The following is a 26,836-nucleotide window of genomic DNA, read 5'->3' as shown; positions in this document are numbered from 1 at the left end:
GTGTGCCAGAATTGCATTGGATGCTTTGCTCTAACATAACTCATATGGTAGGAACACATAGAAGCTTGCTAGAAATGTAAAATTATAGGCCCCACAATTGAATTAGTATATGTGCTGCCGAAGCGAGCACTCCCACAATTGAATTAGAATTTGCACGTTATGAAGATTCCCAGGTAAACTCCAACTGAGAAACACTGGTCTTAACATATAAATCTAAATCTTGTTCTGTTAATGATTCTTTTTAAAGAATAATAATCTAATTCACAGATTTTAACTAGTAATTCTATATGTCTAGGTATATGAATACTATTAAATGCTGATTATTTAGAACACAGCTACTTAGTTTAATGCTCATTTTCAGAAATATTTCCTAAGTACCTAAATCAATACTTCTATGTATATTGGAATCATAATTAGATTTATTCATTTCTCAGGACTACGTCATGTAAATAGGTTAATCATCTTTACTTTTCTCTATAATACTAATACCAGGTCTCAAAATGGACACTTTATTTCTAGCATTTTGTCATGGTTTTAGCAAACTATATACATCCTTGAGGAATAAGCATGTCATAGTCATCACAATTATTTAAATTCCTAGCCCATTTGTTGTTACTGCACAAAACTCAACCAGATGTCAAAAAAGGAACCAAACTAGCTAAGACAAGTTTTAAGTGAGAAGTATTTTAATAAGGAATGAACATTACAACAAATCTTTAAACAAACTCATAATGCCTTGAAGTGCAATAAATGCTTTTTATTGTATGCTCATTTCAATGAGTAACATTGAGAAATTATAATCCCACATAACAGTGACAATCTTATTTTACAGCGTGTACATCATTTACAGCCACATAACACACAATTTTATTAGATTTTCCAAATTTAATATTCAGAAGTTAGGAAAGATAAAAAAATTTACTCTCAAGTAACTGATTCTTATCTGGTGCAAAAACAAAAAGGTGAATATTATTTGAAACGCAAAGCCACAATATAGCATGAAGTAAAATTACGTTGAACATCTGAATATAAACATGAAGCAACTAAAACTGAAAAGTACACATCATGTGCATTATATTCATGAGCAAGATTTTCATTAAGTTTCCCTAAACGAGCTTTTAATATTAAGCGCCATTTTGATTTGCAGCATGCTAACACAAAGCATTGTTAAAAGGATGCATATTTTAAATTTATACACTGTAAACTGAATATCCATCTCCAATGTCTATTGGCAGCATACTGTTCTGTTAAATGCTGAACAAATACTGCCTCATAGTGAAAATGCATGTTAATAACATGGTATATAGATTTTAAAAATCAAAAATTTCAATAATGGCATAAAATTGCACCTTTAAACATTACAGCAAGTAAGACTAGAACAATCATACTTGCTAAGACTGTCCTAAAAAGCCCTCCAAACACTATATTTAAGAAAACTGTGTTCTCTCAATTTAATCTCGAGATCATTAAGAAATACAGTGCTGATTTTATTTGCAACACTACAGTTGCATCCACTTTGGAAAGCCACATTTGACTCAAGTATACTTTTGTCATATATGTAATACTGAACAACAATCGACTTGAACATCAGAAAAAAGGGAGCTTTAGTCCTAGGACTTCACCGCAGATTTCAGCACAGAATTCTATACTTTAAACATCTTACCTGTGATAAAATATTAGCAGCTCTGAAATTATTTTTTTTAATAGTACTGAATTACACTAACCTGTTTGTCAGTGAAATTTAACAAATACACAAAATGTTTGCCATTTCTGGAATTTAATGTCCAGTTATAATATAAAAGGCTCAATGACTAAGTGACTAATGAATTTTATTTCCCCAACCTGTTTCTAAAATTGCATAAAAGTGAGGCTTTGCTTGCTATAGCAAAGCACTGCTAAAATCCTCTTTTCAGAAACATTTGTCTCTAGTATGATCAACTAATTAAAGTATTTGTATTTACTTTTCCTCTCTGGATTTTAATTATGCATAAAATACTATTAAATAGACACTTAAGTCTGCAACCATTCTATGGTGCTTTTAAATTCTTTCAGTAACTTCCAAGGGGCTGAGATTTCCCCATCAATTCAAATATTTTAAGATCTTTAATACAAAGAATGTAAAGTTAAGGTTTAATACTAAGTTTTGAAACCAGAAGAAACAGTGAGGTCTTCTTCCCAGGTGCCATATCTTATTTTCTAAATAGATTTTTAAAATATATATCTTACATAAGAGCCTCCTTGTGGTGCCTCATAATATGCTGATTTTTTTCTGATGGTCTACGGAATCCCTTCTTGCAGAATTCACATCTATGTGGATAGTCTTTTGTATGTATTGAGATCACATGTCGTTTAAAGCCAGATGCATCTGTAGTGCTGTATTCACAATACTCACATTGGTAAATCTTCCTTCCAGTATGAGTCTTCATATGCTTTTTGAGCTCATTTTGTTGTCTGAATCCTCTCTTGCACCTTTTACACTTCAATGATTGATCCTTAGTATGAACTGAAAGGATATGACCGCTAAGAATAAATGGATCTGATGTTTTAAAGTCACAATGCCTGCACTGATGAATCTTCCTACCCTTATGAATATCACTATGCTTTTTGAGCTCAGATGGACGGTGGAAACCTTTATCACAGACCTCACATTTGTGAGGGAAATCCTTGGTATGGACAGATATGATGTGCCGCTTAAGGTCACTTGAATTGGTGCTCTTATGATCACAATGAGGACACTGGTGTGTCTTATGTCCTTGAAACAAATCCAGATGGCGCTGAAGCTCGCTTTCATCACCAAATGCTTGGGGACAATGCTCACATTTATATGGCAAATTGTTACCATGCTTAGACTTAATGTGAGTTTTCAGATTAGACTGATCTGCACACCTGAAGACACAATACTGACACTGATATGGCTTCTCACCAGTATGGGTTCTCATATGTTTCTTGAGTTCAGAGGGATGTCGAAAACCCTTCCCACACTCAACACAAACATGAGGAAAATTCTTGCTGTGAACAGCCAGTAAATGTCTATTCATCAGTCCTTGTTCTGCAGTTTCATAGTCACAATATTTGCATTTGTGCATCTTCGGCTCCTTATCTCTTAAGATAAGTTTATTTGAACTCAGTGGACTAGCCTCTCTGTATCTTCGTGTGTATTCTGTAAATTCGTGAGATTTGTCAACTTTGTTTATAAGCTTATGGCTTTCTAGGTGGTTATGGAAACTTACTTTCTTGTTAGTTGTAAAGTCACAATCTGTACACTGATACTTTTTTCTCATCAAATGATCAGGATGATTCTTCATGTGCCTTTTTAAGAATCCCCTGGATTTAAACTTTTTTGTGCAAATATGGCAAGGGTATACTGTCAGGGGCTGCCCATCAGGACCTATTATAACAGCTAGATAAAAAAAAATAAAGGAAATTGTGATATTTGGTCAGACTGCTTTAAAGGATTTTATAACAAAGGTGCCAAAGCTAGCTGAAATTCACTATGTGGAAACTATACTAGTTGAATAAAATCCTGTAAGATAAAAAATGCACATTAAAACAAATGTATGGGAAAGTAATTCAGTAATAAGTAATGAGTGGAACTCTACTAAATACCACTCACCTGCCATAATACTACCTTCACATGTACTTTAAAAGCCAGAATGAGCAGCACACCCTTTATTGGTAAAACCAACTTTAAAATTCTCGTTAAAAATATCTTTCAATAAGGGGAAAACTATTTCACATTATCTATGTGAAACAGGAAGAAAAGGGGCAAAGGGGAAGGAGAAGTGGGAGGGGTAGGGGAAATTAAAGAAGGGAATGGAATTAATATGAGAAAATGAAAAAATGGAAACAAAGTCTTTGTAGATAGGGAGGGATGTAGGGGTTGAAGGGAGGACAGGGGAAGGAGGAAAAATAAGAACCAAGAGAGATTATGTAAATGTGCAAATTTCCAATCATGAATGTCATTATATTGTACACCTAAAATGTACCAATAAAATAAAATTTTTTAAAAAACTCAAAAAAAATAAGGAGAAAACTAGTATAGTTTTATTAGGTACCAGTCATACGATACAAAAAAAATCTATATCCTACACAAAGGTACTTGGAGGGTATGACTACCTTTTTGCAACTGATTTTTTTCTTTGGGCACAAAAATAACTGCATATCTGAAATTATTATAATATTCATAAGGCAAAGTATTTTACCTGTTTGCCACTGCCTTGTTTCTCCCTTTCTCCTCTTCTTGGCTTTTTGTTTAAGGATTTTATTTGTATTAATGCTATCACAAATTTGAAGATACTGTGCTGCTGTACTACTTCTGTTTTCTAATGTTGAGTCCAAAGGGTTTCCTGGCAAAAATTGGTACATTGTTAAACTTCATATATTTATACTTCTTTGCTTTTGACAGACAAATTAATGTAGATAACATGGTGCCAAGTTTCTACTGTGATAATAAATTTCAGAAAGTATACTTATCTACTCATTCTCCCCTGCCTCATACACTCACAGATGTGTATATGGAAACTCTTTGAAAAGTATATCACATGAAATAAATGTTAAAATACATCAATTTGGGCCGGGGATTTGGCTTAGTGGTTCTTCCGCCTGCCTTGCAAGTGCAAGGTCCCAAGTTCAATCCCCATACCCTGCCCCCAAAATACATCAATTTAATCATCACAAATGAATAAACTAATAAGATGAATGTAACATAAAAAACTGAATTTTATAACCCTGTACCAAATCTTGGCATCGGACTAATTTCTCACCAATGGAGGCTGTTGACATTAAAGAGATTTAGCAAGAAATATACATATAGTAGTGAATTAATATAGTCATGTTAACTATATGCTAATGTATAAAAACATATATGCTTTAAAATACTTAACTGATGTGAGAAATATTAAATATTAAGTAACAAGATTGATTTTAGGGGTTAAAATTGATATGGCAGGCAATTTGTTGCAATTTCATTATGATTACTGCATATAGAACAATGTCCTTAATAAAATACAAATCTATCATGGTATCATGAAATTTAGTTTTAAAATGCATGTCTACAAAACTGTCAAGTTAGCTTACATGCTGTGATAAATAGCTCTCATAAATTTCTGTGAAGTCTGTATTTAAATTTAGCGTCAAATATATCCCAAGGGCAAAAAAATAACTAAACATTCTGTAGTAAGGAAAAGTCTCCTTGTGTAAAGTATACTATATAAAGTATATTAAAACTAAAAAATAGAGTAGACTCACTGATTTTTAATTTTTGTATAAATATATTTATAATCAGCTGGTTGCCATGCAAATATAAAAAGCTCCATACCAAGGAAGTTATTAACAAATGGCAGATACCACAAATAATTTTTATTTTTCTGTCCAAATAATTTGTATTTTATAATTGTTTCCATAGCATTATCTTATGGCCTGTGTTGTAAACTGCTTGATACTTGTATCTTGAGAGAAATCTAAAATGAACTATATATTAACAGATTAACATATAATATGTCCAAATATAAACTAATTCCCCAAAGAGGCAAACTCCTATATAACTAGATTAGGTATGGCCAGGCAAGTAATAATCCAACATGTGTCTGCAGATACAAATTAATCATTCTTTTCAAAGTAAGTGGAATATAAAGCCAGGTATTTAACATATCTCATATACAATGATCTCTCTCACCTGATGCTTGACAATCTTCATACCTTCGGGAAACTCTTCTTTCATCTCCTAAAAAAAAGGCTAATTACAAACTGATACGGTGATTATAGTGACTATTAGCATATCATTTTAATCTACAAAATCTCATTTTGCCCACCATTCTGTGAATTAAATAAAATTTTTGTTGAGTTCTATTCCCATAGATTAGGCAATTTCATACAATGAAAATAAGAACAGCTGTGAAAATATGACACACGTGTGTAAATACTGAATAGTTTCTCTGGTGTGAGAAACTGAAAGTGTAAATGAGGATCAAAACATATAATTGATAATGTGCAATAGGGAAAAAAGGTCTGAAGTGGAAGGGGAAGGGTAAGTGGGAGGGGTTGGGGAAAGGAAAGAAGGAAAAGGAATAAATATGAGAAAAAAAACCAGAAACAAAGTCTTTGTAAATAGGGAGGGGTGGAGGGGTCAAAGGGAAGGCAGGGGAATGGGGAAAAAAATAAGAACCAAGATATGCCATGTAAAGGTACAAATTCCCAATGATGAATGTCATCACATTGTACACCTAAAATGTAACAATAAACTCAATGAATAATAAAAGAACTGCTGTGAGCATCCTTGGAACTGTTAATATCTGGGAACAGTTTTACTTTTTTTTTGCACTTGGAATCAAACTCAGGACCTTGCTCTTGCCAGGCAGGGCACAGTGCTGCTGAGCTACATCCTCGGCCCAAGCTTTAGTTTTTATACAAAAACTGAGTAGCTATTTCTGCAGAGAACCCCCAGCTTTGAAAATGCTCAGCAAATGACTACTGAATGAATGAACCCTTGGGAGAACCAAGTTTAGATAAATTAATACATTTGAACACCAGAGTTTTTCAAAGTAGAGTATACCTGGAACATCCTGCACACTAGATAGGAACGAGATATAAAACAGATGATGTGAAAAAATAACTTGATAAATTTACCTTCCATTACATACTTTCCAGAAGAGCACACCTGAATTTGTTTCTTTTCAGAACCCCCAATCTTATGATCTGTGGTGCTAACAACTGAAATAAATTTTTCCAAAAGGGAAAGGATGAATTTTAAAAGAGGAATTCCTACTTCAGGAAAATAAAATATTTTATAGCACTCACACAGGTAGGATTTAAAATAGATCCTACTGAAAATGCATTAAGCAAGTTTCACTTTAAATAATACAAAATATGTGACAGAAAAAAATCAAGTAAAGTAACTAGAGATGGATCAGTGCACAGAAAAATATATTAGCCAATTCATGGTGTCATTAGCACAGCATATTTAATGGTGTAAAGGGTGATTAAATATTTATGTTATGTACTTATCAGGTGAAAAATGCCAGTGTCCTACCATATGCCGCAGCCCAGACAACAGGGACAATTGTTTTATTAACATCAGAGTTCTCAAGCTGAATTTCAGGGAGAGAAGTTCCTTCCTCTTCCCCTACAATGACTTCCATGTAAACTTCATCTGCTATTTCAGCGCAACCTAAATTTTAGAAATAATTGCTTGTTTATAACCCCAAATATTTAATAAATGGGTAAAAATTCCAAACAATTTAAATCTTTCAACTCTTAAGATTTCAGTTTGGTTAATTAAAAAATCTGTAAGTTTAAATTTATATTAGGCACTTTTGGAGGGTAGTGCCACTAGGAGCTGATCATTTACCAAAATTCTTATTCTCCTCTTAACACCAAGTCCTATGAAAAATGGCTTTTCAATTATATAAAACATGTGCCCGTGAAATATACTAGCTAATTTTACAACACATCAGGCATTACAAATTTATAAAAGGGGTTGTATTCCATAAATGTGCCTCACAGTTCTTTGAAATTCAGGAAGTATATCCCATAGAAACAACATTAGAGAGTTATGTTATCCCACATGTTATAATGCAGTAAGTACTATGTATGTACTAAGAAAATCAAGATACTAGTAATTGATTTTTTAAAATAACAATAATTAAAATTATACATATATATATATAATGCTGTTGCTTAATATGTGGACACCCTTCAAAGAGCTGGATTTTAAGGGACTGCTAAGAAAAAGGATTATATGAGGCTCATTTTTAAAAAAACCCACTAGTATGGTAAAAAATATTTAAACCTAGAGAGCTACGTTATGTGATAGAAGCTGTGTACATTTAATATGTCAAAAATCTGATTTGAATTTATGCTTTTCCTTTGATTCACATCCTGGGATTTCCTATTTACTGAAAAGAAATATAGAAATAAGGGTGAAAAAGTGTCCCTCTTCTCCCAAGTTTTTCTTCTAAAGGCACTGGTCTACATTTTCCACATCCCCATGGAAATCTATCGTCAGCTAACCTAAGCCTATCCTCCACCTCCTAGTATGCCACCTTCCTGACCAATGAGTTAAAAAAAATAAAGGATTTAGAGACTATAAGTAAAAAGTGTTTTATTAAATTATTTCCCTAAGTCCTCTCTATTAAAATATTTTTATACTTTCTGCTGTAATATACTACTTGTCTTTTGGGGTAGAATTCAACTCCCTATGTCTTCTAGAGAAGAAAACTTGAGGAATAGCTATCAGAATGCAGCATAGGTAAAGCCAACATTGTCAGGGTAATGCTATAAAAGGGAGGTTCTTGTCCCTCTACGCAAAACAAAATTAGTGTGTTTTCAGCAATGCAAAGAGACAGCAGCAGTCTTAGAGAAGGGACACACAGTGAGATAAGGAGAAAGTGGGCAGAGTGTAAAATTTCTTCATAAAGAGAGATTCATCATGATATGAAAGGAAACCTAAGGAGCTTTTTTACCCTGTAGTACTCAGCCCCAAGAAATTCCAAAGTCCATCTGTGGTAGTACACACCTGTAATCTCAGCACTTGAGAGGCTGAGGCAGGAGGATCACTGTGAGTTCAAGGCCAGCCTGAACTACACTGTGAGACCTCATCTCAAAAAACCAAAGAAACTCTAAAGACCAACTATTTGGAAGCCATCAACAACATAATAAATCAAGATTCTGACAGAATGGCATGGATGAATACTTACACAACTAACCTCTCAGTGACAGAAGAACAACCAGTTAGCTCTTTCACTGCTGAATCCAGAGAGGCCAACAGTGCTCACTGCCATGTGGAGAGAACACTGGCAGTGGAGTTAGACAGATATAGGTTCAAATCCTACCTTCCTCAGATTATATTGGAATGATCTTGGGCAAATTATTTTCCCTGAGTCTTTTTTTTCTTCCATAAAACAGGAATAACACCATCTACTTCAGGGACGAATTGTGAGGATTAAATGAGATAATGCATAATGCAACATATCCAATAACACACATGTACACAATTCTCACTGTATTTGTGAGCTCCGTTAAATTAAGAACTATATACCACTCCTCTCTTTATTCCAAGTATATTATCTCAGATATAGTATTTCATGTATGCTGATCTGAACAATACATGAACGGTCAAAAGGACCATTCCCTTTTAAATATTTGTAGTGAACGGTTAGGTTTATTTTATTACAGTGTGTTTTTATATAGTACTTCTATCCCTGAGATTGCTTGTCTTTTTATAACTGTATGACCAAGGCACATAGGTCCCTACAGTGCCCCCCTTTTCTTACTGATATCATCTTCTTCTTGAGAAGAATCTTTAACTGCCATGTAAACCATCTTCTCCCGCTGCATTCGGCTCTGGTCAAGAACTCCAGCTACAGTATGTCCACTGGAGTACTCACTCTCTGTGACAATTTCTGTTCCACCTTGGATATTAAAACAAATATCAAAATAAAGAAATATCATGGAATAACTCCCTAAATTAATAAGGATATAAAAGAAGAAATTCTAAAACAAATTTCAGGGTGTCAAGATAATTTTCACATAAACTGTACTTTAACTCTTCAGTTCTCAGAAAAGTGTAACAATTCCTAGCACTTACACCACACTTATATGCCAAGTACTACGTAGATCAGGTCTTTTACATATGTTTACCCATCTATCTCTCATAATACCTCTATTAGGTAGTTATTATAATTATGACCATTTTATGGATTAAAAAAAAAAGTGGTTATGTAACTGATTGCTCAGTGAAATGCCAGAACTAGGATTAAAATCCAAACAGCTTGCCTCTAGAATCCATGCTGTAACTCATTATAATTTCACGCTCTGAACCAATTCCTTGCTTTAATATTTTGAGCTATAATAGTCTACTCATGTTTAAAAGAATCTAAAGCATCCCTGCTTGTATTCATATAAATTTTTCAAAATATATAAGAAGCCTATAAAAATCTGCCCTCTGATGACAATTTTAGAATAATCTCCAGACAAGATAAGAATTCTAATTCCTATTACAGAAATAAAATTATTTTCTTTGTACCTATTTCAACATCATCTTCAGCCTCTGCTTTAAATATATACACTTTTATTACTTCTGAACCAAAACCATCTTCTTTAACATCTTCTTGTGAACCATCACTGCTGATTTTTAATGGTGTGTTCCCCATATGCTCTAATTTCTCCCCAACATCATCCACTGTAAAATATAAAGAGGAAACAACTATTTCAGCCGAAAAGTACCACTGACACTAATATTTAGTTAAGCAGTAAATGCAAGGTAAAATAATGTGTTAATCACCTACCCATTATATTCACTTGATGACTCATTATGCAGCCATTAAAAGTGAAATGTTTCATGGATAAATGGTATACTATATCAGACATACTACATGATCACAATTACATGTATTAAAACTATAGATTTCAATTTATATGTAGAAAAAAATAACTATGTAGTTAATTAAAATAATTTAGGAAAAGATTAAATAATGCTCCATCATTTCCAACATTTTAAGCCAAATTCATCACTTTCAATATTTTATAGTTGTGCATGGTAGTGCATGCTTGTAATTCTAGCACTCATGGGCTAAGGCAAGAGAATCACCATGAGTTTGAGGCAAGCCTGTGTATATTGTGAGTTCAAGGGCAGCCTGAGCTACATAGCAAAACAAATAAACAAAATTTCAAACAACAAAATGAAGACTTTAAATCCTATCAGCAAAATCTGTGTAACAAAAACATGAAAATAGATAAAATGCATATTACTGACAAAATAGGCTGAGTTCACATAACTCCCCAATTAAATAAGTTATTTCTAAAACCAATTAACATGAGATTTGAGATTTTAAAAAAGGTAACAGAATAGCTAAATGATTTTTATAAGAAGCTTTTCATTAAGCACTATAAAATTAAAATCTTAATAAATATTCTAATTTCTGCTGAGTCAGTGGCAGACAATCTCAAACCACAAATTTTATGTACATCTAAATTTAGCCATGTATGTTTTATTTCAAAGTTCTACACAAGGGAAATATCTAAATGGATAATTCTTTTTCCTTATTAAAAACCTGATGCTTCAATGCATATGAAAAAAAATCATATAAAGGGAAAAGCAAAAGTATTTGAGACTACCACTTAAATTTTAAGTATACTTGCAAATTTTTAATCACTGCGCTAGTCTTTTAAGTATACTATTTAGTCTTTTTATGAGTATTATACATGAAATGTACAATGAGTAAATTATATTAATAAAATTTGTCCTGTGGCCAGAGTAATATTTAAGCAATATATTCATTCCCTTTACATATTGTATGTCTTCCTTTTTAATTTCAATGCTGTTCCTACAAAAATTAAAAATTAATCTAAGTAAAAATTTCACTCCTCCCACATATTCATATGAAACATAAAATCCTGAAGCCCTTGAACATATCTAACATTCTAGAATTATGAAAAGCAGAATAAAATGGCACTGAAAACCTGTAAACTTGCCACTCTTAATAATTTTAGTAAAAATTAAATGTGTCAAAGCCTACATTTTCACTACTTCAGTTTGAAATCTGACATATGAACTTAAAAATATTATTTTGGACTTTCAAAATGTAAAACATACTTCAGAAATTTGTTTTACATTACAAAGCTACTTCAGCTTTTTGATTAAATAGAAATGATCCCATATTATTAAAGTGTGTGAATATTTCATTGTCTATGAAAGAAAACATCCAAATGATAAAAAATAGATTTTTTTCATTCCAACATAGCCTCTAATTATATATTTCTGGCAATTTTAAGGTGACATTGGAACAAAATTAAATGAAAGAAAAACAGATAACAAAGTATGTAATATTATTGGGTTTAATATTAATATAGCTTCTCATAAAATATACTGACTAAATTAAGAAATAATAGAAAAATTAAAACAGCTAAGTATTCAGGAAAAAATAGCTTTCTCATTCTTGGAAATAAAGACACAGGATGTATAAAAACCTTCAAAAGTATATAAAATATTAATTTCTTAGCTTGCAATGCTAGTAATTTAATAAAATTAAAAATCTCATTTCACAAATACTGCTCTATTATAGATGGATGGTTTAAAGTGACCAGTTCCTTCTGTGGGCCAAGCTGAATTAAAACAATAATTCACAAAAATTAAATCCTATGAAATAAAATGCACATTTTCTGGCCATTTCTAAACTGTGTACCTTAATATTAGCTCTAAGTACAGTTGAAATTATTGTTGCTATTCTAATTTCATTTCTACCTCTTATTAAGGTCCATACTTTAATGTATCCATTATTTTCTACTTAGAGTTTTAAGAATCAACAATTTCAAAATATATTGAGTAACTGAATTTTTATATTTCAAATTCACAGGTGATAAAATTATTAAGGATATTGATATGTACTTTGAAGAGGTAAACCATTAACTTGACTAAAGATGAAATCTATATCTTACAGAAAATACAAAGATAACATAGATGTAATAGGCACTCAACTGACTTTAGAAATACATAAATCCTCAGACTCTTCTTAATGCAAGTAAAACTTAAAATACCTACAATTCAAGCTTAACATTTCTTTTACTCTAAGGCACATAGAGTACTCAACTGCACTCAAGCAGGTAATTCTTCTAGCACTAAATATAAAAGAGTAAAGCACATTGTTTGTCAACATTGCAAAGTATTTTTCAACATTGTACTTTGTTTTATAGCCCACTGGCACTCTTTGATTAAAGCTCCATTTTAGCAAAATGCACAATATAGCAGACCTTTTTAAAGCTAAGTAATCTTTTTAAATTCTCTTATGTTGTACCTACCCAGGATGATAAGTCAAGTATAGCGTAACTAGACAGTATACTTATGTACTACAGGGATAGTATTAAGCAACGTACAAAAGATTTGAGTGCCACATGTAGAAAAAAATCACATTAGTCACATTTAAATTTCAAAGTCATGTCACTCTTAGGTACTCTCAGTTCTAAGAGAACTAAAACATATACCCATACAAAAACAAGTGCACACATGTTCACAGAAGCATTATTATATTATATATAATATATATAATAGCCAAAAGTGGAAACAACCAAAATGTATATCAACTGATGAATGAGTTTTTTAAAATGGGGTATAGCCATATTACAGATTATTGCTCAATAACAAAAAAGGAATGAAGTACTGGTATATGCTATGAAATGGATGACCTCTTAAAACATTAAATGAAATAAGTCAGACACAAAAGGTCATATATGATACAATTCTATTTATATTATATCTCAATAAAATGGTTATATTAAAATAATCACAAAGGTGTTAAGTTCCTTTCTTTTACCCATGAAATAGATGAGATTTGAATGAGATCTCCATAACATGGCATTTTGCTTTACATAAAATTATGCACCTGAAGGAAATATGAATTTTTTATAAGTAAAACGTTATTTTAAAACATTATAATGGCTTACTACAAAAGAACTTCCCTGTTCTAGTGAAGCTCTTCACTAAGAAAATAATCATCCATAAACGTCTTAATGGGTGTTAAGCATTTTTAAAGACAAGTGTATTTAGAATAGCATTAGACAGATACGATTATACTATATTTTTATGTTGTTTTACACAGATAGGAGAACGTACCCACGTGCTAACAACATGAATAATTTGGAAAGTTTGGCCTCAATTTGGATGAAACCCAGAAGCACCTCAGACATTGACAGAAGACAAACTCCCTACCACTAGAACTCAGCTACTGATGAAATTTCCTTACAGGAATAATTGAAGATTTAGAAACAAGACAGTTTTCTTCTGTACCCTCAAATGTAACTGAGATATTTTAAAAAATCTCTATTTTGAAAAAAAACAGAAAAGAGAACCTCTTGATTTAACAATGAGTCTCTCAAAGCAATTTATCCTCTAAGTACAAAAACATTTAATAGCTAACAGAAACTAAAAGGTAATGAAATAACGGAAAATTATTAAGAGATGAAAATGAAAGAAAATCGGAAAATTAAATATCTCTAATTTAAATAATGTAACAATTATAAATGATCAAATATAGAGATGATGGGATAATCAGTTATATAAGATAATGTTCTGCAATATAAAATAAGATTTAATGAAATTTAAGAAGTTATTTTTTCTCTTACTAATATTTAAGGTGTAATTCATCCCTAGCCTAAATTCCCCCTAAAATTACCTCACTGTTCTAGTAATACTTCAGCAATACAGGGTTCTTTTTATGCTGCAGTCTCCTTCTACTAGACTAGAAGAGAACTTCTTGTATTTAACCATATGCTAAATGATAATCATAAAGATAAATATTTTAACTTAAAATATTCCAGAAATGTTTTCACAGAATTAAACTATAAATGGTAATGCAAGGTTTGACTATTTAAAATACACAATGTTTAAATTTTAGACCACTTTAATACGACCATATAATTTAATGAATACCCATTGGAAGGCATATTGAATTTATTTTAGTAAAGAAAGACCACCAACTTTTACCATATCATTTTATACTGTACAAATAGTTTTTTTAATGTCAAGTTAAATGTAAACACAGAATTGCTTTATTCCATTCAAGAATAGGTAATGACATTTGTACAGTCTTTTATGGCTTAACTCATTCTCCTAAAAATGTAAATATTCACCTTCTAAAGTACTGACAGAAGAAAATGTTAAAATACTAGATCTTAGAATCATATTTAAAAATTATATAAATCTAGCTTGTTTTTAATTTTAAATTCTTTAATTCACATATAACAATTACTTTAAACATACACATATACACTGTACTTGGCAATTCCCTTTGCAGTCATTTTTGCATTTTTAAAAACAAAAGAACAAAAATCTTCCCTGGATAAGTGAACAGTCTTCATCGAATCTTCACTACTTATATCATGAGCTCTTCCAAATGTATAAAGAACAGACTCACTTATCTCTTAAGTTATATCAATAGCATATCATGAGAATGTTATTACTGAAGGTCTGGCATACTCATCCCTTAAAATGAGAATAAAATACGTCTATTTTCCTCCTTCAGAAGTGTTTTTGGTTTTCACAAAAAGTCTGAAATTAACATGCTAAATAGTTTTGCACAGACCACACACACACACACACACACACACACACACAGACACACACACACTCTTAGTCCAACAGCACATATACTCAAGGAAAGCTATGGAACATGATCCAAGTTTACAATTTAATTTTCAAGTATTAAAAAAACTAACATAACATTTCTTAACATATTATACTGGCATTCCTATGCAAAACTTAATGACAATTACCTGTCATGTTAAAAGAAAAGTAGTTCTACCATAAAAGTCACTATTTTGAAACATATATATTTACCACTAATTTTTTCTTACCAATTAATTTCTTATTGAGCCTTCCAAATCTATCTCTATTCTAATATATTAATTTAACTATTTCACTTTATTTTAGGTATGAAATTTCATTAAATTAAAAACATGAAAAAAAACCATGAGTAAACTAAAAAAAGCATCTCAACAACGAAGCTCTGAAATTATTTTTCAAGAGGATTCCCCATTACTTTTCTTAACTATACACTCCACCTTTAATTATATGTCAATCTCCTCAGTAATTAGGAATTTTAACTTTCACTTACAAGATATCATTAAATAGTCTTCAGAAGTGCTCTTCTCATCATCATCTTCATCATCTTCATCATCTTCATCATCATCGTCATCATCGTCATCTTCAGTTTTTATAGTAACTGTAGAACCAGGAACATTCCCAGATGTTTGAATCACAGTTTCTGTATCTGAATTAGTTACAAGAACCTCCTCTGATACCATTGTGGGAGAGTCCACTCCCGAAACGCAATCTTGGACCACATGTTCTAAGTGTCCACCAGGACCAGTAACAAGGTCAGCCACAAAAACTTGCTCAGGTACCCTAATGGTTTCTGTAATTAGTTTGGAAGTCAAGATGTGGTCTGCATCATCTTCCTCTAAATCTTCTTCAATGGCAACATCAGCTTCAAGTACAGCTTCAGGAACAATTACACCTTCTGTTACTACATCAGTTTCTGTAATGATATCAGGTCCATGGACAACTTCAGCTGCAAGGCCATGATCAAGAGTTATCCCACCATCTGTGACAACATCAGAAACTAATACTGCTTCAGGAACAGAAACAACAATATGGTCTCCATCGATATGTGCAGTACCAGCCATTCCAGCCACTATAACACAAACAATTATCCAAAAAGATAAAGTTATTTTATTACTTAAAAGTACTGTATTGAATAGAGAAATTACTATAAAATATATATTTCTTAAATATTAAATAGTTCTTGCCAAACATATCATTCAAAAATGCTGACAATTTAAATACAATAAAAACCATCATTAACTAGGAATTGGGGGAAGACATGGGTGAAAAAAATGCTAGTAAAATCTAAATTAAGGTCTTAAAAATAATGTATTTTACCTTCAAGTAAAATCTAAAAGTCATAATGCAAACACTATACTCCAATGGAAACAGCTAAAATAAGAAAATGGTAGCATTACAGGTTGGCTAGGATGTGCAGAAACTGGATCTATCATATCATGTGTTGTTGATGGGAATGTAAAATTTTAACAGATACTCTGGAATATAGTTTGGCAGGTATTACAAAACTAGACATTCACTTACTATACAAACCAACAACTGCAATCTAGGGCATTTTTTCCTCAGAAAATTTAAACATATGTTTATACAAAAACTGTACCTAATGGCACATGCCTGTACATAATCCCAGCACTTGGGAAGTGAGGCAGGAGGATTGCTGCTGGCCGAGTTTGAGGCCAGCCTGAGCTACACAGTGAGTTCAAGGTCAGCCTGAACTACATAGTGAGACCGTCTCAAAAAACCAAAAAAAAATGTATATAAATATCCATAATAGCTCAGAATAGTTACTAATCATAGTAGCAAAAAACTGGAGAGAACCCAAATGTCCTTCACCAGGTGAATAGTTGGTTAAACCAACTCTGGTACATCCTTACTGTGGAATACTACTCAGCAAGGAAAGGAAAAAAATGTTGATACATTCAACAATCTGAATGAATCCCCAGAAAATTACCATAACTGAAAAAAATCAAAGATTGTGATATTATAAAATATATAAATGGAATCTTTATAAACCATTCCTATGATAATTAAACTATAGAGACAAAAAACTGATTAGTAGTTGTCAAAGGTGGGGGGAGTGTGAATATACAGGGTGATGGAACAGTGAGTATCTTCACTCTGATGGTGTTTATATGAATATATGTGTGGGGACAAAACTATATAGGTACCACATATATTTACACACATAAATATATGTGAAAATGGTGAAAACTGGATGTGGTCTGTAGTTCTAGTTAATAGTAATGCACCAACGTTAGTTTTCTAGTTTTTATATTGTTCTATAGTTACATAAGATGCCTCCTCAGAAGGAAGATTAAGTAAAGGGTAACTGACATGCTATGTAATACTTTTTCATACTTCCTGTGAGTCTATAGTTATTTCAAAAATGAAAATGAAAACAGAAAGATATATAGGAGATATTAGTATGTTTAAATGAGTTAATAAAATATTAAATTATAAAATATGAATTATAAACATGAAAGTCCCTGAACTTCTTTAACATGTAAGTATTACTATAGTCAAATACAAGAGGTATCTTTCGACACCTGATTTAAGGGGAAAAATCCTACTTATTCTAGACTAAGACTTAGTTTGATAATAGTAAATGTGATATAGAAACAAGGCTTTAATTCTTTTTGAGCAACATGGTAAATACTACTCCCACTTGCCTTATAAATACTATACGAGGGCCGGGGATTTAGCTCAGTGGTTCCAGCGCCTGCCTCGCAAGCGCAGGGTCCCAAGTTCGATCCCCAGTACCAAAAAAAAAATGCTACATGAGCATAAATTCTTTTCATAAACTCTAAGTTCTGCCACCCTGATGTGGTACAATAAAAAAGTTAACAGTTTGTACAGCTGGCTAAATTAATTTATCTACATGAAATAATTCAATACAAAATCTTTTCCATCTAATGATCACTTTCTATAAAGTAGTACTGAAGTCTCTAGTAGAAACTTACAGGTTAGAATAAATCATATATAAGTCAAAATAAATTTAATATGTTTATCTTTAACCAAATGATTTTAAGGAACTCAGACCAAGAATTGATAAGCCCACCACAAGGTACTGATAGGTTACTTAGACCACCAACCAAAATGTCCTCTTATCAATTCATTTATTACATTTCAATGAATTCCTAAACAATTTCATTTCTTTGTTATACACTCACTGTAATCACTAACAATGCACCAAGCAACCCGTGTGTGTGTGTGCGTGTAAAATCTCATTTAATCCTCAGAACAACTATGTAAAATGAATGTTATTATATGTGGAGAAACTATGATTTATGAAATTTAAACAAGGTTGCCCAAGTTCAAATTTAAAATTGAATTCATAGATCGACTCCAGACTGGCTTTTTTTCAACTTGCCTAGGATAGAGTTTGTTTACTTACCTTAGAGACTGCTTTTATAGGATTAGAACTGTTTCAGGAAAGAAAACCAACCTATCACATTAAAAACTCACTTAAAATATAAAGCATTTAGTTACCACAACTAAATAGTATTAAGAATTTAACTTATTAGCTTAGAAAATTCTAAATGATAAAAGAAAAATTAAAAGCCTGAAATTAATGAGATAACCAAATAACATTAAGAGACAAGTTCTAGTTACAAGTATTTCCCATTTTATTAAAGTTACTACATTCACATATGATTATCTGGAACTTCACCAGAGGGACAGCATAAAATTTGTTATCTGTTAGGTCTGTTTTGGACTAATATCTAAGACTATTTAAATCCCAAAGCAACATAGACTTTTTGGAATATTAAAATCTTTTTTAAAATTATTAAATTTAATGTCACAGATTCTAAGGACAACCATTATACTGCAATAACAGAAAAGTTGTTCAATAAAGAATAATGTTGTAAAATTTTAAATCTGAACTGTTCTTCAAAAGAAATTGGTCCAATGCATTCTAAATTAATGTTTCAGATTCTGTACATAAGTCATCCCATACTTCCAGCCAAGAGCCTTATAGAATTTGTAGATCTTGCATATAGTGGATTTATTTGGTTACTAGTACCTGTGTATGCTAAACTTAATGTTTCACAAATATCATTAATTTAAGGAGTTGCAAATATCTAAGTTTTGATGTTAACAGAATTTCAAAGAAAATATAACTAATTCTAATTAAAGTTTAGAATTTGGAATGTTTAACAGGTGGATAAACTAAACAGAGGAGAATGCCTTAGAAAAAAAATCTAAGTTACCAGAACTATACAAAATTCTTTTCAATAAAGCCTTCTTTAGGCTCAAGACCCATTTGACACCTTTTATTTCATAAAATATACAAAAATAGATATGAAGTTGTGCTCACAACTGTATATCAAATATAGAAAGAGTTCCTGCCTTTAAGATTTCAGCATCTATCTACCAAGCACAAATGAAAATCTAATATATTTTAGGTCAATATCATACCTAACCACAAATGAGTATTATCCATATTAACTAGTCTTGATTTAACTATAAATTAATATACTCTTACCAAAATATAAAGATAGTTGATATCAATTTATATACTTCAATTAAAAATATAGAAGAATTACAAAAAGAATACATCCTTTCAAAGAGCCAGTAAACAAAAATACTACTAGGCAAATGGATCATGAACAGGTACATAACAAGAAACAATGGCTTTATACTTTTTTCTGCATAAATAACTTTTCTTTATCAAATTCATTTTAGAAAGAACTTCAAATGATACTACAAAAACAATAATTAAGAGCCGGGGATTTAGCTCAGTGGTTCTGGCACCTGCCTTGCAAGTGCAAGGTCCTGAGTTCGATCCCGGTACCAAAACAAATAAACAAACAAAACAATAATTAAAAACAGGTAATTCTTAAAATTTTCCATTTTATCACTTCTACAACAGGGCATACTGTTGAAAATTTTGCTTTCTTGACTGTAACATATTTATGTGACTATAACTGTGTAAATATATGTATGTATGTATGTATATTGTCCCCAATTCAAATGAAAGATTTGCTATTTATCCTGTGGTTTCAAGTATGCCTTGGCATACTGACACACATCCCCAAGGGCACCATGCTAAGATGTGAAGTTTTAATTAAAAAACAAAATTGTTCTAGTCCACTAAAAATATTTCAACACCCCAAATCAACAGATGAATGGGTAGACAACAGGTGAATGGGTAGACAAAATGTGGTTCACCTGTACTATGGAATATCATTTCATGATAAAAAGAAATGAAGTACTGATGGATGTAACAACATGAGTAACACTGAAGACATACTAAGTGAAAGAAGTCAAACACACCGGACCATATATTATACAATTCCACTTATATGTGAAATATTCAGAACAGGTAAATCTATAGATTAATGATTGCCTAGGGATGGTGGGGAGAGAGCATGGGGAATAATGGCCAATGAATATTAGTTATTTTTTAACAGGATAATGAAATGTTCTAAAATTAGGCAATGGTGATGGCTGTACAAGTCTCTGAATATACAACAAACCATTAACTTAAATTCTTTAAAATGCTTTAATGATAAGATATATGAATTATATCTCAATAAAAAGAAAGGAAACATATCCTGATAAAAATGTAATGACTGTCTAAATTTTTTTAATTTATTATAGTAAAAAGCACATTGTCATTAATCTCCTTCAAAATACTCCTCCTCACTCTGAACAGACTTATCCCATCATATTTGCCACTTTCTAAAGCTGTTCTGGAAGTACTCTTGTCTGTAGTTGTACTGTTGGGGTGCTTTTGATATCCTGAATTGATTCAAAATGTTTGCTTTTCATGGTCACTGACTTTGGGGAAGAGTCAGAAGTGCTGTGGTGCCAGAGCTGTTGAACAAGGTGGATGAAGGCACACTAATATTTTTACGAACCTGCTTTTCTACTGGATGGCACACAGTAGTAGCACTCACCATATTTTTGATTACACACCTGGTAAAGACACTCACAAAAGAGGACTTTGAGAACTGCTTCAGAAAGTAGCAAGAACAATGGGTAAGTGTGTTCAAAGCAACAGGGAGAGTATTTTGAGGGGGATTAATGGCAATCTGTCTTTACTGTAAAATATAGTTTTAATGTAAACATTCACTGTAGTTGTCTATCACCTTTTGTAAAAAAATATGTTTCATTATCCACATTCTAATCCCCTAGCAACACAAGGGAAATAAAACCTTAGATGTAATAAAGGATCAATTAAACCTCAAGACATTGAGGAAAAATAATGGAAAGGAAAGTAAATGGAATACCATGTAAATATTCACCAACATTAAGGATCCTTTGGAAGAAATCACACTTTGTTAATAAGAAACAGCATCAGGAGTGAAGACAATACTGGCATTTTACCAAATGGTACAGAATAGATAATATTTTTCATTAAATGGAGAAAATACTAATTACTTCCATTTTAAAAGGTAGAAGAGTAAAGTGGACATTTCAAACAAAAATTACTTAGTATACTGAAAGTGTTCTAGGATTCTAAAAACTATCAACTCATCTCCTAAGAATTCATTAGAACACATGTAATGTCTTGTTCTTTAGCCCTGTTGTCTTTTTTTATAACTTACCTCTGTATTTTTTCTGCCCAAAATCACTTCTAGGTTTTCATTTTATTAGCGCATTTGAATTATACAGAATAATGGGTTTCATAATGACATTTTCATATATGTATTTATCATAATTTGTTCATACTCATCTAAATCATCCAGAATCAACAAAATTCACTTATTTTTCAGGAGGATAAATCAATAATTTACTTCTATATCACCAATTAACTACAGTCATCTGAAACCTTACCATATTCAATTTTGTTGTGCCCAACTTTACTTATCTGATAGAAACATGAAAGATTCATAGAAATGGAGAGCATCATAAATGTTATTTAGTCCAACCCCTTCGTTATAAAAGTGAATTCAATAACTAAGCCAACTTTACACAGCTAATAACAGTCAAGACAAGAATCAAGCCTGTTACTGGAATTCTTATGACTATGGGCTTTACAATAAGGGACCAAATGACATATTCAACCATATTACCCAACAACATTAGTGGTATTTCGTTAATTGAACAAAGTATCACTAGTTGTAGCTCCTCATCACTACTTTTACCATTCCACAATTCTATATTACCTCCCACCTCCTGTTTGCTTTTTATCTCAATTTACCAATTGTCTTCTCTGTTTCTTACCTTCAATTCTTATGATCCCATCCCTGCCTCTTATTTCAGATATTATTATCTCCTTGGTAATTTAGACCCGCCCAGCCCAAATTCAGTGTCTTTGTTGACTATCAGTGGATTTTTAATATCATCATTAAAATGACTACTGTTAAGAGGCTACAGAAAACCTTGGCCACAAATGCAGGGAGTTTTTTCTTGAAAAAAAAGAAAGAAAGAAGAAAATGCATGCTATTGGTAATAACTTTCTGAGGAAATAGCATCAGAATACAATTAATTACTGAATTTATGATTTTGCCTATATCACTTTGTAAGGATCCAACTTTTCTGAATTGACAGAAGTACTTAATTTTCCAGCTTTATTTATAGCTTAACTCTTTTTGAGAAAACCAATTTAACATTTTCTATATGTAGGAACTAATAAATACTATCAGAATGTGTAATTTTGTAAATTTCTTATACAACTTATCTCTATATTCCAAATTTCCTCACATCAACTCTTCTACAAATTGTAAGAATGCAGACCACTGACACATAGCTTTAATAAATTCTAAAAATTTATTTTCTTAGTAAAGCAATATTTTTCTTTGTGATTCTCCTATTCTTTAATTTATTTTTAATTTTTAATTGTTCTTACTTTTAAACCAAGAAAAAAAGTACAACAAAGAAAATGCTTTACCAAAATCTTGCATAATCATGGTATGGGCCATTCTAGAGTCTGATGTGTGCATTCCAAGACTTTCACCAATCGAGTCCATACTTAGCAAAGTTCATTCACAAATATCTGTAAAAAGAAATGGTTTCAAAAATAGTTTAAATATATTTAGCCCAAAGTTCGTTATTTTGAGTAAAAAAGAATGCAATTGAAAATATGCCCCTCAACCAGGTATTCAAAGCTCATTATAGAAAAAAAAAACCCAAACCTTGATTAGATGCTTTATGTGACAACCATAAATAAAGGAAATAGTAGGTTGAAGAAAACAAAGGATAATGAAGAATAAGGCACAGTATGATGAACCATAGAGAAGTGACAGAAGCAAGCAAAAGAAAAAAAAAAACCTCAGGCAGCATTGAGGTTCCAGTTAAAATATATGTTATAAAAGGAGAAAAAGAACAAGATGATAACAGACAATAGTTGAAATATTTATACATTACTAGGAGACTCAGATGTCTAGAATTAGTGAATTTCATCCAGTGGCTGGCATCCATTTCTTCCAGACCCAGATCAGCCCTGCTGCGGACCTCTGCAGATAAACTTGTATTCACCTTTGGCTCCTGGGGTCCTACTTATAATGTAAATGTTCTATCCCAGTTTCCCCGGAGTTCTCTGAATCAGTAAGCACTTCTGGCCTCACTCTACTACATTTTCTTGTCTCACCATTTTGAGGACTCATGAAACATGACTGCTTCCTAAATATGGTAAAGATAAGATCGATCACATACAAACATTTAGCAAGTTGTTTCTTTGAGCATATCATTTACTTGTAATTGTACAACTAATTTTTTTCAACAGTGATTATTAAAATCATGCTAGCCTCATGGTGGTTTTGAAAATAAATTCAACCTATTTAAATAAAATGAATCCTCCTATATTTATCAAGCAGTAAGGAACATAAAACCAGATGCTGTTACTCAATACGTGAATTATAATTGAATATGTGCATTTCCCCATCAAACGTAAGATTCCAAGTAAATCGACCAAAAATGTCAATTTTATAAAACATTTGTCTCATTTTCACTTAGAAGTGTTTAATAAACTGAGCTATACAGCACAAAAGATGAGGTCATATATCCATAATGCAAGTTTTAGTAAGTTGTCATGTAAAACAAAATGTATGGTTAAGTACTGGGGGACTACTAAAGAGATGTTTTTTTTCTTGCTTTAAAGGTCTAGAGTAGAGATGGCAAACCTTTTAGAGCTTTCAATGATAGAAACAGCCCACTGTGGCACTCATGCCATAGGTTCACCACCACTGGTCTAGAGGTATACAAGTGGCAGAAGAGTCTCACAGAGTATTTGTCTATAGTGAAGAAAATTATTTTATCTATAGTGAACAAAATCAGTTACCTAAAAAAATTCTTAGCTGTATTTTACCTTTTTTTTTCAAATACCACATTGTTTTCTGCTTTGCTATTATGAAAAATGAGGTCAAGAAGCCAAGAGAGTTCAGAATAAATTATCTGTATATTCAAACAAATAAACTAAAATGCCGTAAGAACATATTTTTAACCCTTTTTGGATTTTCAGTTGATCAATTGCTTTTTTTATCGTGTAATAAAATTACAAATATCTTCAAATATTTAAGTGCTAATAAGATAAAACATTAAAATTTGTTAATCACCTTTATATGAGTGGCTTGAAGAAACTGTAGATTTTCTTACATATTATACAGTAAAATCTGCAGCAATTTCTTTTTATTTTTCCTTCTGAATTATGTTATTTTCTTTGGGAAAACATTCTCTACACCTATTGCAAAAATACACTCAAAATTAGATATTTAAAAATATTTTGCACCAAATCTCTTACACAAGTTAGGAATGTTTTTCTTTATACTTCATCTTGCAAGGTGATGTTGGGAAGAAATCACAAGCTCAAATCTGTGTTTACCTAAAAAGCAACTAAAAGGATGCTAGTAGAAACAACTGCCTGCTATGACATAAGCAATGTTATTACTTAGAATTCAATGACTCAAAATCTTCCGGAAAGCACATTTTAAAAATCAGTAGCAACATCTTATTTTAGCAAGTAAAAGAACCAAGGGCAAGGTTTATCCTTGCCAAATCCATACAGAAAAACCTTCCCTAGCACTCAATGAAGTGTAAAAATTATAACACACAGTGCCACTATTTGGGAAGTTATCACACTGTATGGATAGCAAATAAAACTTGGAGCACCTTTTTCCTATATAGGAAGTTTTAATAAGATCAATAATAAATGAAGTTGGAAACAGTAATGTGTTAAGTATTCAATATGGCATAGACACTAGGCTTCTCAGTCTTCTCAAGAGTGTATCTCACATCCTTATTAATTGAAGGTAACCTACCAAATAAGCTTCAAGTAAACATCTTTCCATGGATGCATGCGGAGCAGAAACCACAAAAATAAAATTTAACTCTCATCTGTCTTCTCTAAACATAGCTCATTCAGGACCAAGCTTCTCGACGTCAATAGGTGAAAGGAGAGAAATGGTAAGGTGGCAAAGCAAGAAAATGTGAAAGTAGTATTTACAGAGATAGCAGACAAAGGAGCCCTGGCAAGTAGCAGTATTGCAGCTTTGGACACAGACCTCTTCTCGCATAAGTCTCCCTTTCCCGCGACCATGCCAAGTTTCAATCATTTTAAGCAGAATGCACACGCATACCTTCTCAGACATTACCCATCTGACTGCATTTTTAAACCAAACGAGAACCTTCGCAGTGGGAAGGAAGCACCTAGAAGGCAAGAATATCCTTCCCCTCCTCCCTCATATCACTTGGTGCAGCGGTCGCCACCGCTGCTACCCAAGCTGTATTGCCAAGCCCCTCAGCCTCCTCAGGCTCACTCCGTCCTGCTACATGGGAGACCGCTGGGAGCTAAAATGGTGGTGTTTTAGTAGAGGCGACAGTTGCTGCACATAGCCACCCTTATCCCCACCCCCTACCTTGGCTAAGACCGCTTCTACCCCCCTCTATTCCCTGAAATGTCTGATTCGGTGCCACTTCCTCACAAATGTTGCCATCCCTAGTGCACTCCAAAGGTTACCACAAGCGGCAGGCAGGAGATGGGGTTGACGCGGTGGGGGGCGCGAGTGAAAGAAATACTGGGGGGGGGGGTCGCTGAGAAAAAATGCCAAGGGGACTCTGCAGTATTATTCCCGTCAACGTTTTGTTTTCCGCCATTTTCCTGTCACCCTAAACCACCGACGGCCTCAACGACGGCTCTAGCTCCCTGGGATTCTGGCCTACGGGAATAAGGGACTGGCTGAGGGGGAAAAGACTCGCTTTCCTCGATTTCTCTAACCCCCGCCTGCGGCTCAGGAAAAAATAAAAACTGTCCGCCCGAGGGTGAGGGAAAGCTTAGGGACTAGACGTCACTTCCATTGTTCTTTTTGCCCTACACTGTATGCTGGATGTGAGCTTCTCCTCCCCTCACGTGAGAGACACTGAGCACGGTGGAACAAAGTCCCCCTAGGCTCTCCTCCGATTCACCTTACCTGTCGCCGCCGCCGCCGCCAGTTGGACTAAAACCGCGCTCTAGATTGCTGCCGGGGTGGCAGCTGGGGATCCGAAAGGTCCTCACATTCGGGTTTCCGAGGTTCCGCAGCCAGAGCCAATCACAAGCTACTCTGCCTCTGGGAGGCTCGCCCCCTTGTCCTCCTTTATGCTGTTGCTGACTGCTGAGGTTGCATTACGTCACACTAACCTTGCTGCAGGGTAGGGGGCCAAAGGGGGAGAACGCGCAGGCGCGCGCGAGAGCACTTGAGAAAGCCGCGCTGGGCTCGTGCTTGGAGACCCCGCTAGTTTGCTATCCGCCTGGGCTGCGGCGCGAGTCGCGTCACAGTGCGCAAGCCCAGATCTTGGCGCGCC

At 33.0% G+C, this 26,836-nt stretch overlaps 1 protein-coding gene across 11 annotated transcripts; it reads right to left on the bottom strand.

Annotated features, from left to right (window-relative positions):
• Positions 1-732: 732 nt before the first annotated feature.
• Znf711 (ZFX family zinc finger ZNF711) lies at positions 733-26,664 on the bottom strand. 11 transcript variants are annotated; one of them, XM_004868877.4, is made up of 11 exons: positions 26,464-26,639; positions 24,613-24,737; positions 23,421-23,680; positions 22,950-23,054; positions 15,603-16,181; positions 10,022-10,177; positions 9,270-9,407; positions 7,028-7,165; positions 5,675-5,722; positions 4,203-4,346; positions 733-3,400 (listed from the first exon to the last, which is right to left on the bottom strand). In XM_004868877.4, exons 4-11 carry the CDS (start codon positions 23,026-23,028, stop codon positions 2,223-2,225), a joined length of 2,460 nt encoding a protein of 819 aa, XP_004868934.1. In that variant the 5' UTR covers positions 23,029-23,054; positions 23,421-23,680; positions 24,613-24,737; positions 26,464-26,639; the 3' UTR covers positions 733-2,222. The 11 variants fall into 11 exon arrangements, with proteins under 11 accessions (XP_004868934.1, XP_004868936.1, XP_021103311.1 ...); XM_004868879.3 differs by having other exon boundaries at positions 23,426-23,680; XM_021247652.2 differs by having other exon boundaries at positions 23,537-23,680.
• Between the last annotated feature and the right edge of the window lie 172 nt (positions 26,665-26,836).

Source organism: Heterocephalus glaber, unplaced genomic scaffold, assembly GCF_053883595.1.
Source record: "Heterocephalus glaber isolate CG9 unplaced genomic scaffold, H.glaber_assembly_v1.0 deba00001613, whole genome shotgun sequence".
NCBI classification, from domain to species: Eukaryota; Metazoa; Chordata; class Mammalia; order Rodentia; family Bathyergidae; genus Heterocephalus; species Heterocephalus glaber.
The sequence above is the reverse complement of the archived record's forward strand: the minus strand, read 5'-3'. Positions and strand labels throughout refer to the sequence as shown.

Coding starts and splice junctions, on each gene's coding strand:
- Znf711 (XM_004868878.4), bottom strand. CDS start 23,028: ATGGACTCGATTGGTGAAAGTCTTGGAATGCACACATCAGACTCTAGA. Junction 10,178..15,602: donor AGACTATTTAATGATATCTT/GTAAGTGAAAGT, acceptor TATATTTTACAG/TGGATGATGTTGGGGAGAAA. Junction 7,166..9,269: donor TCAAGAAGAAGATGATATCA/GTAAGAAAAGGG, acceptor TCTAAAATTTAG/GTTGCGCTGAAATAGCAGAT.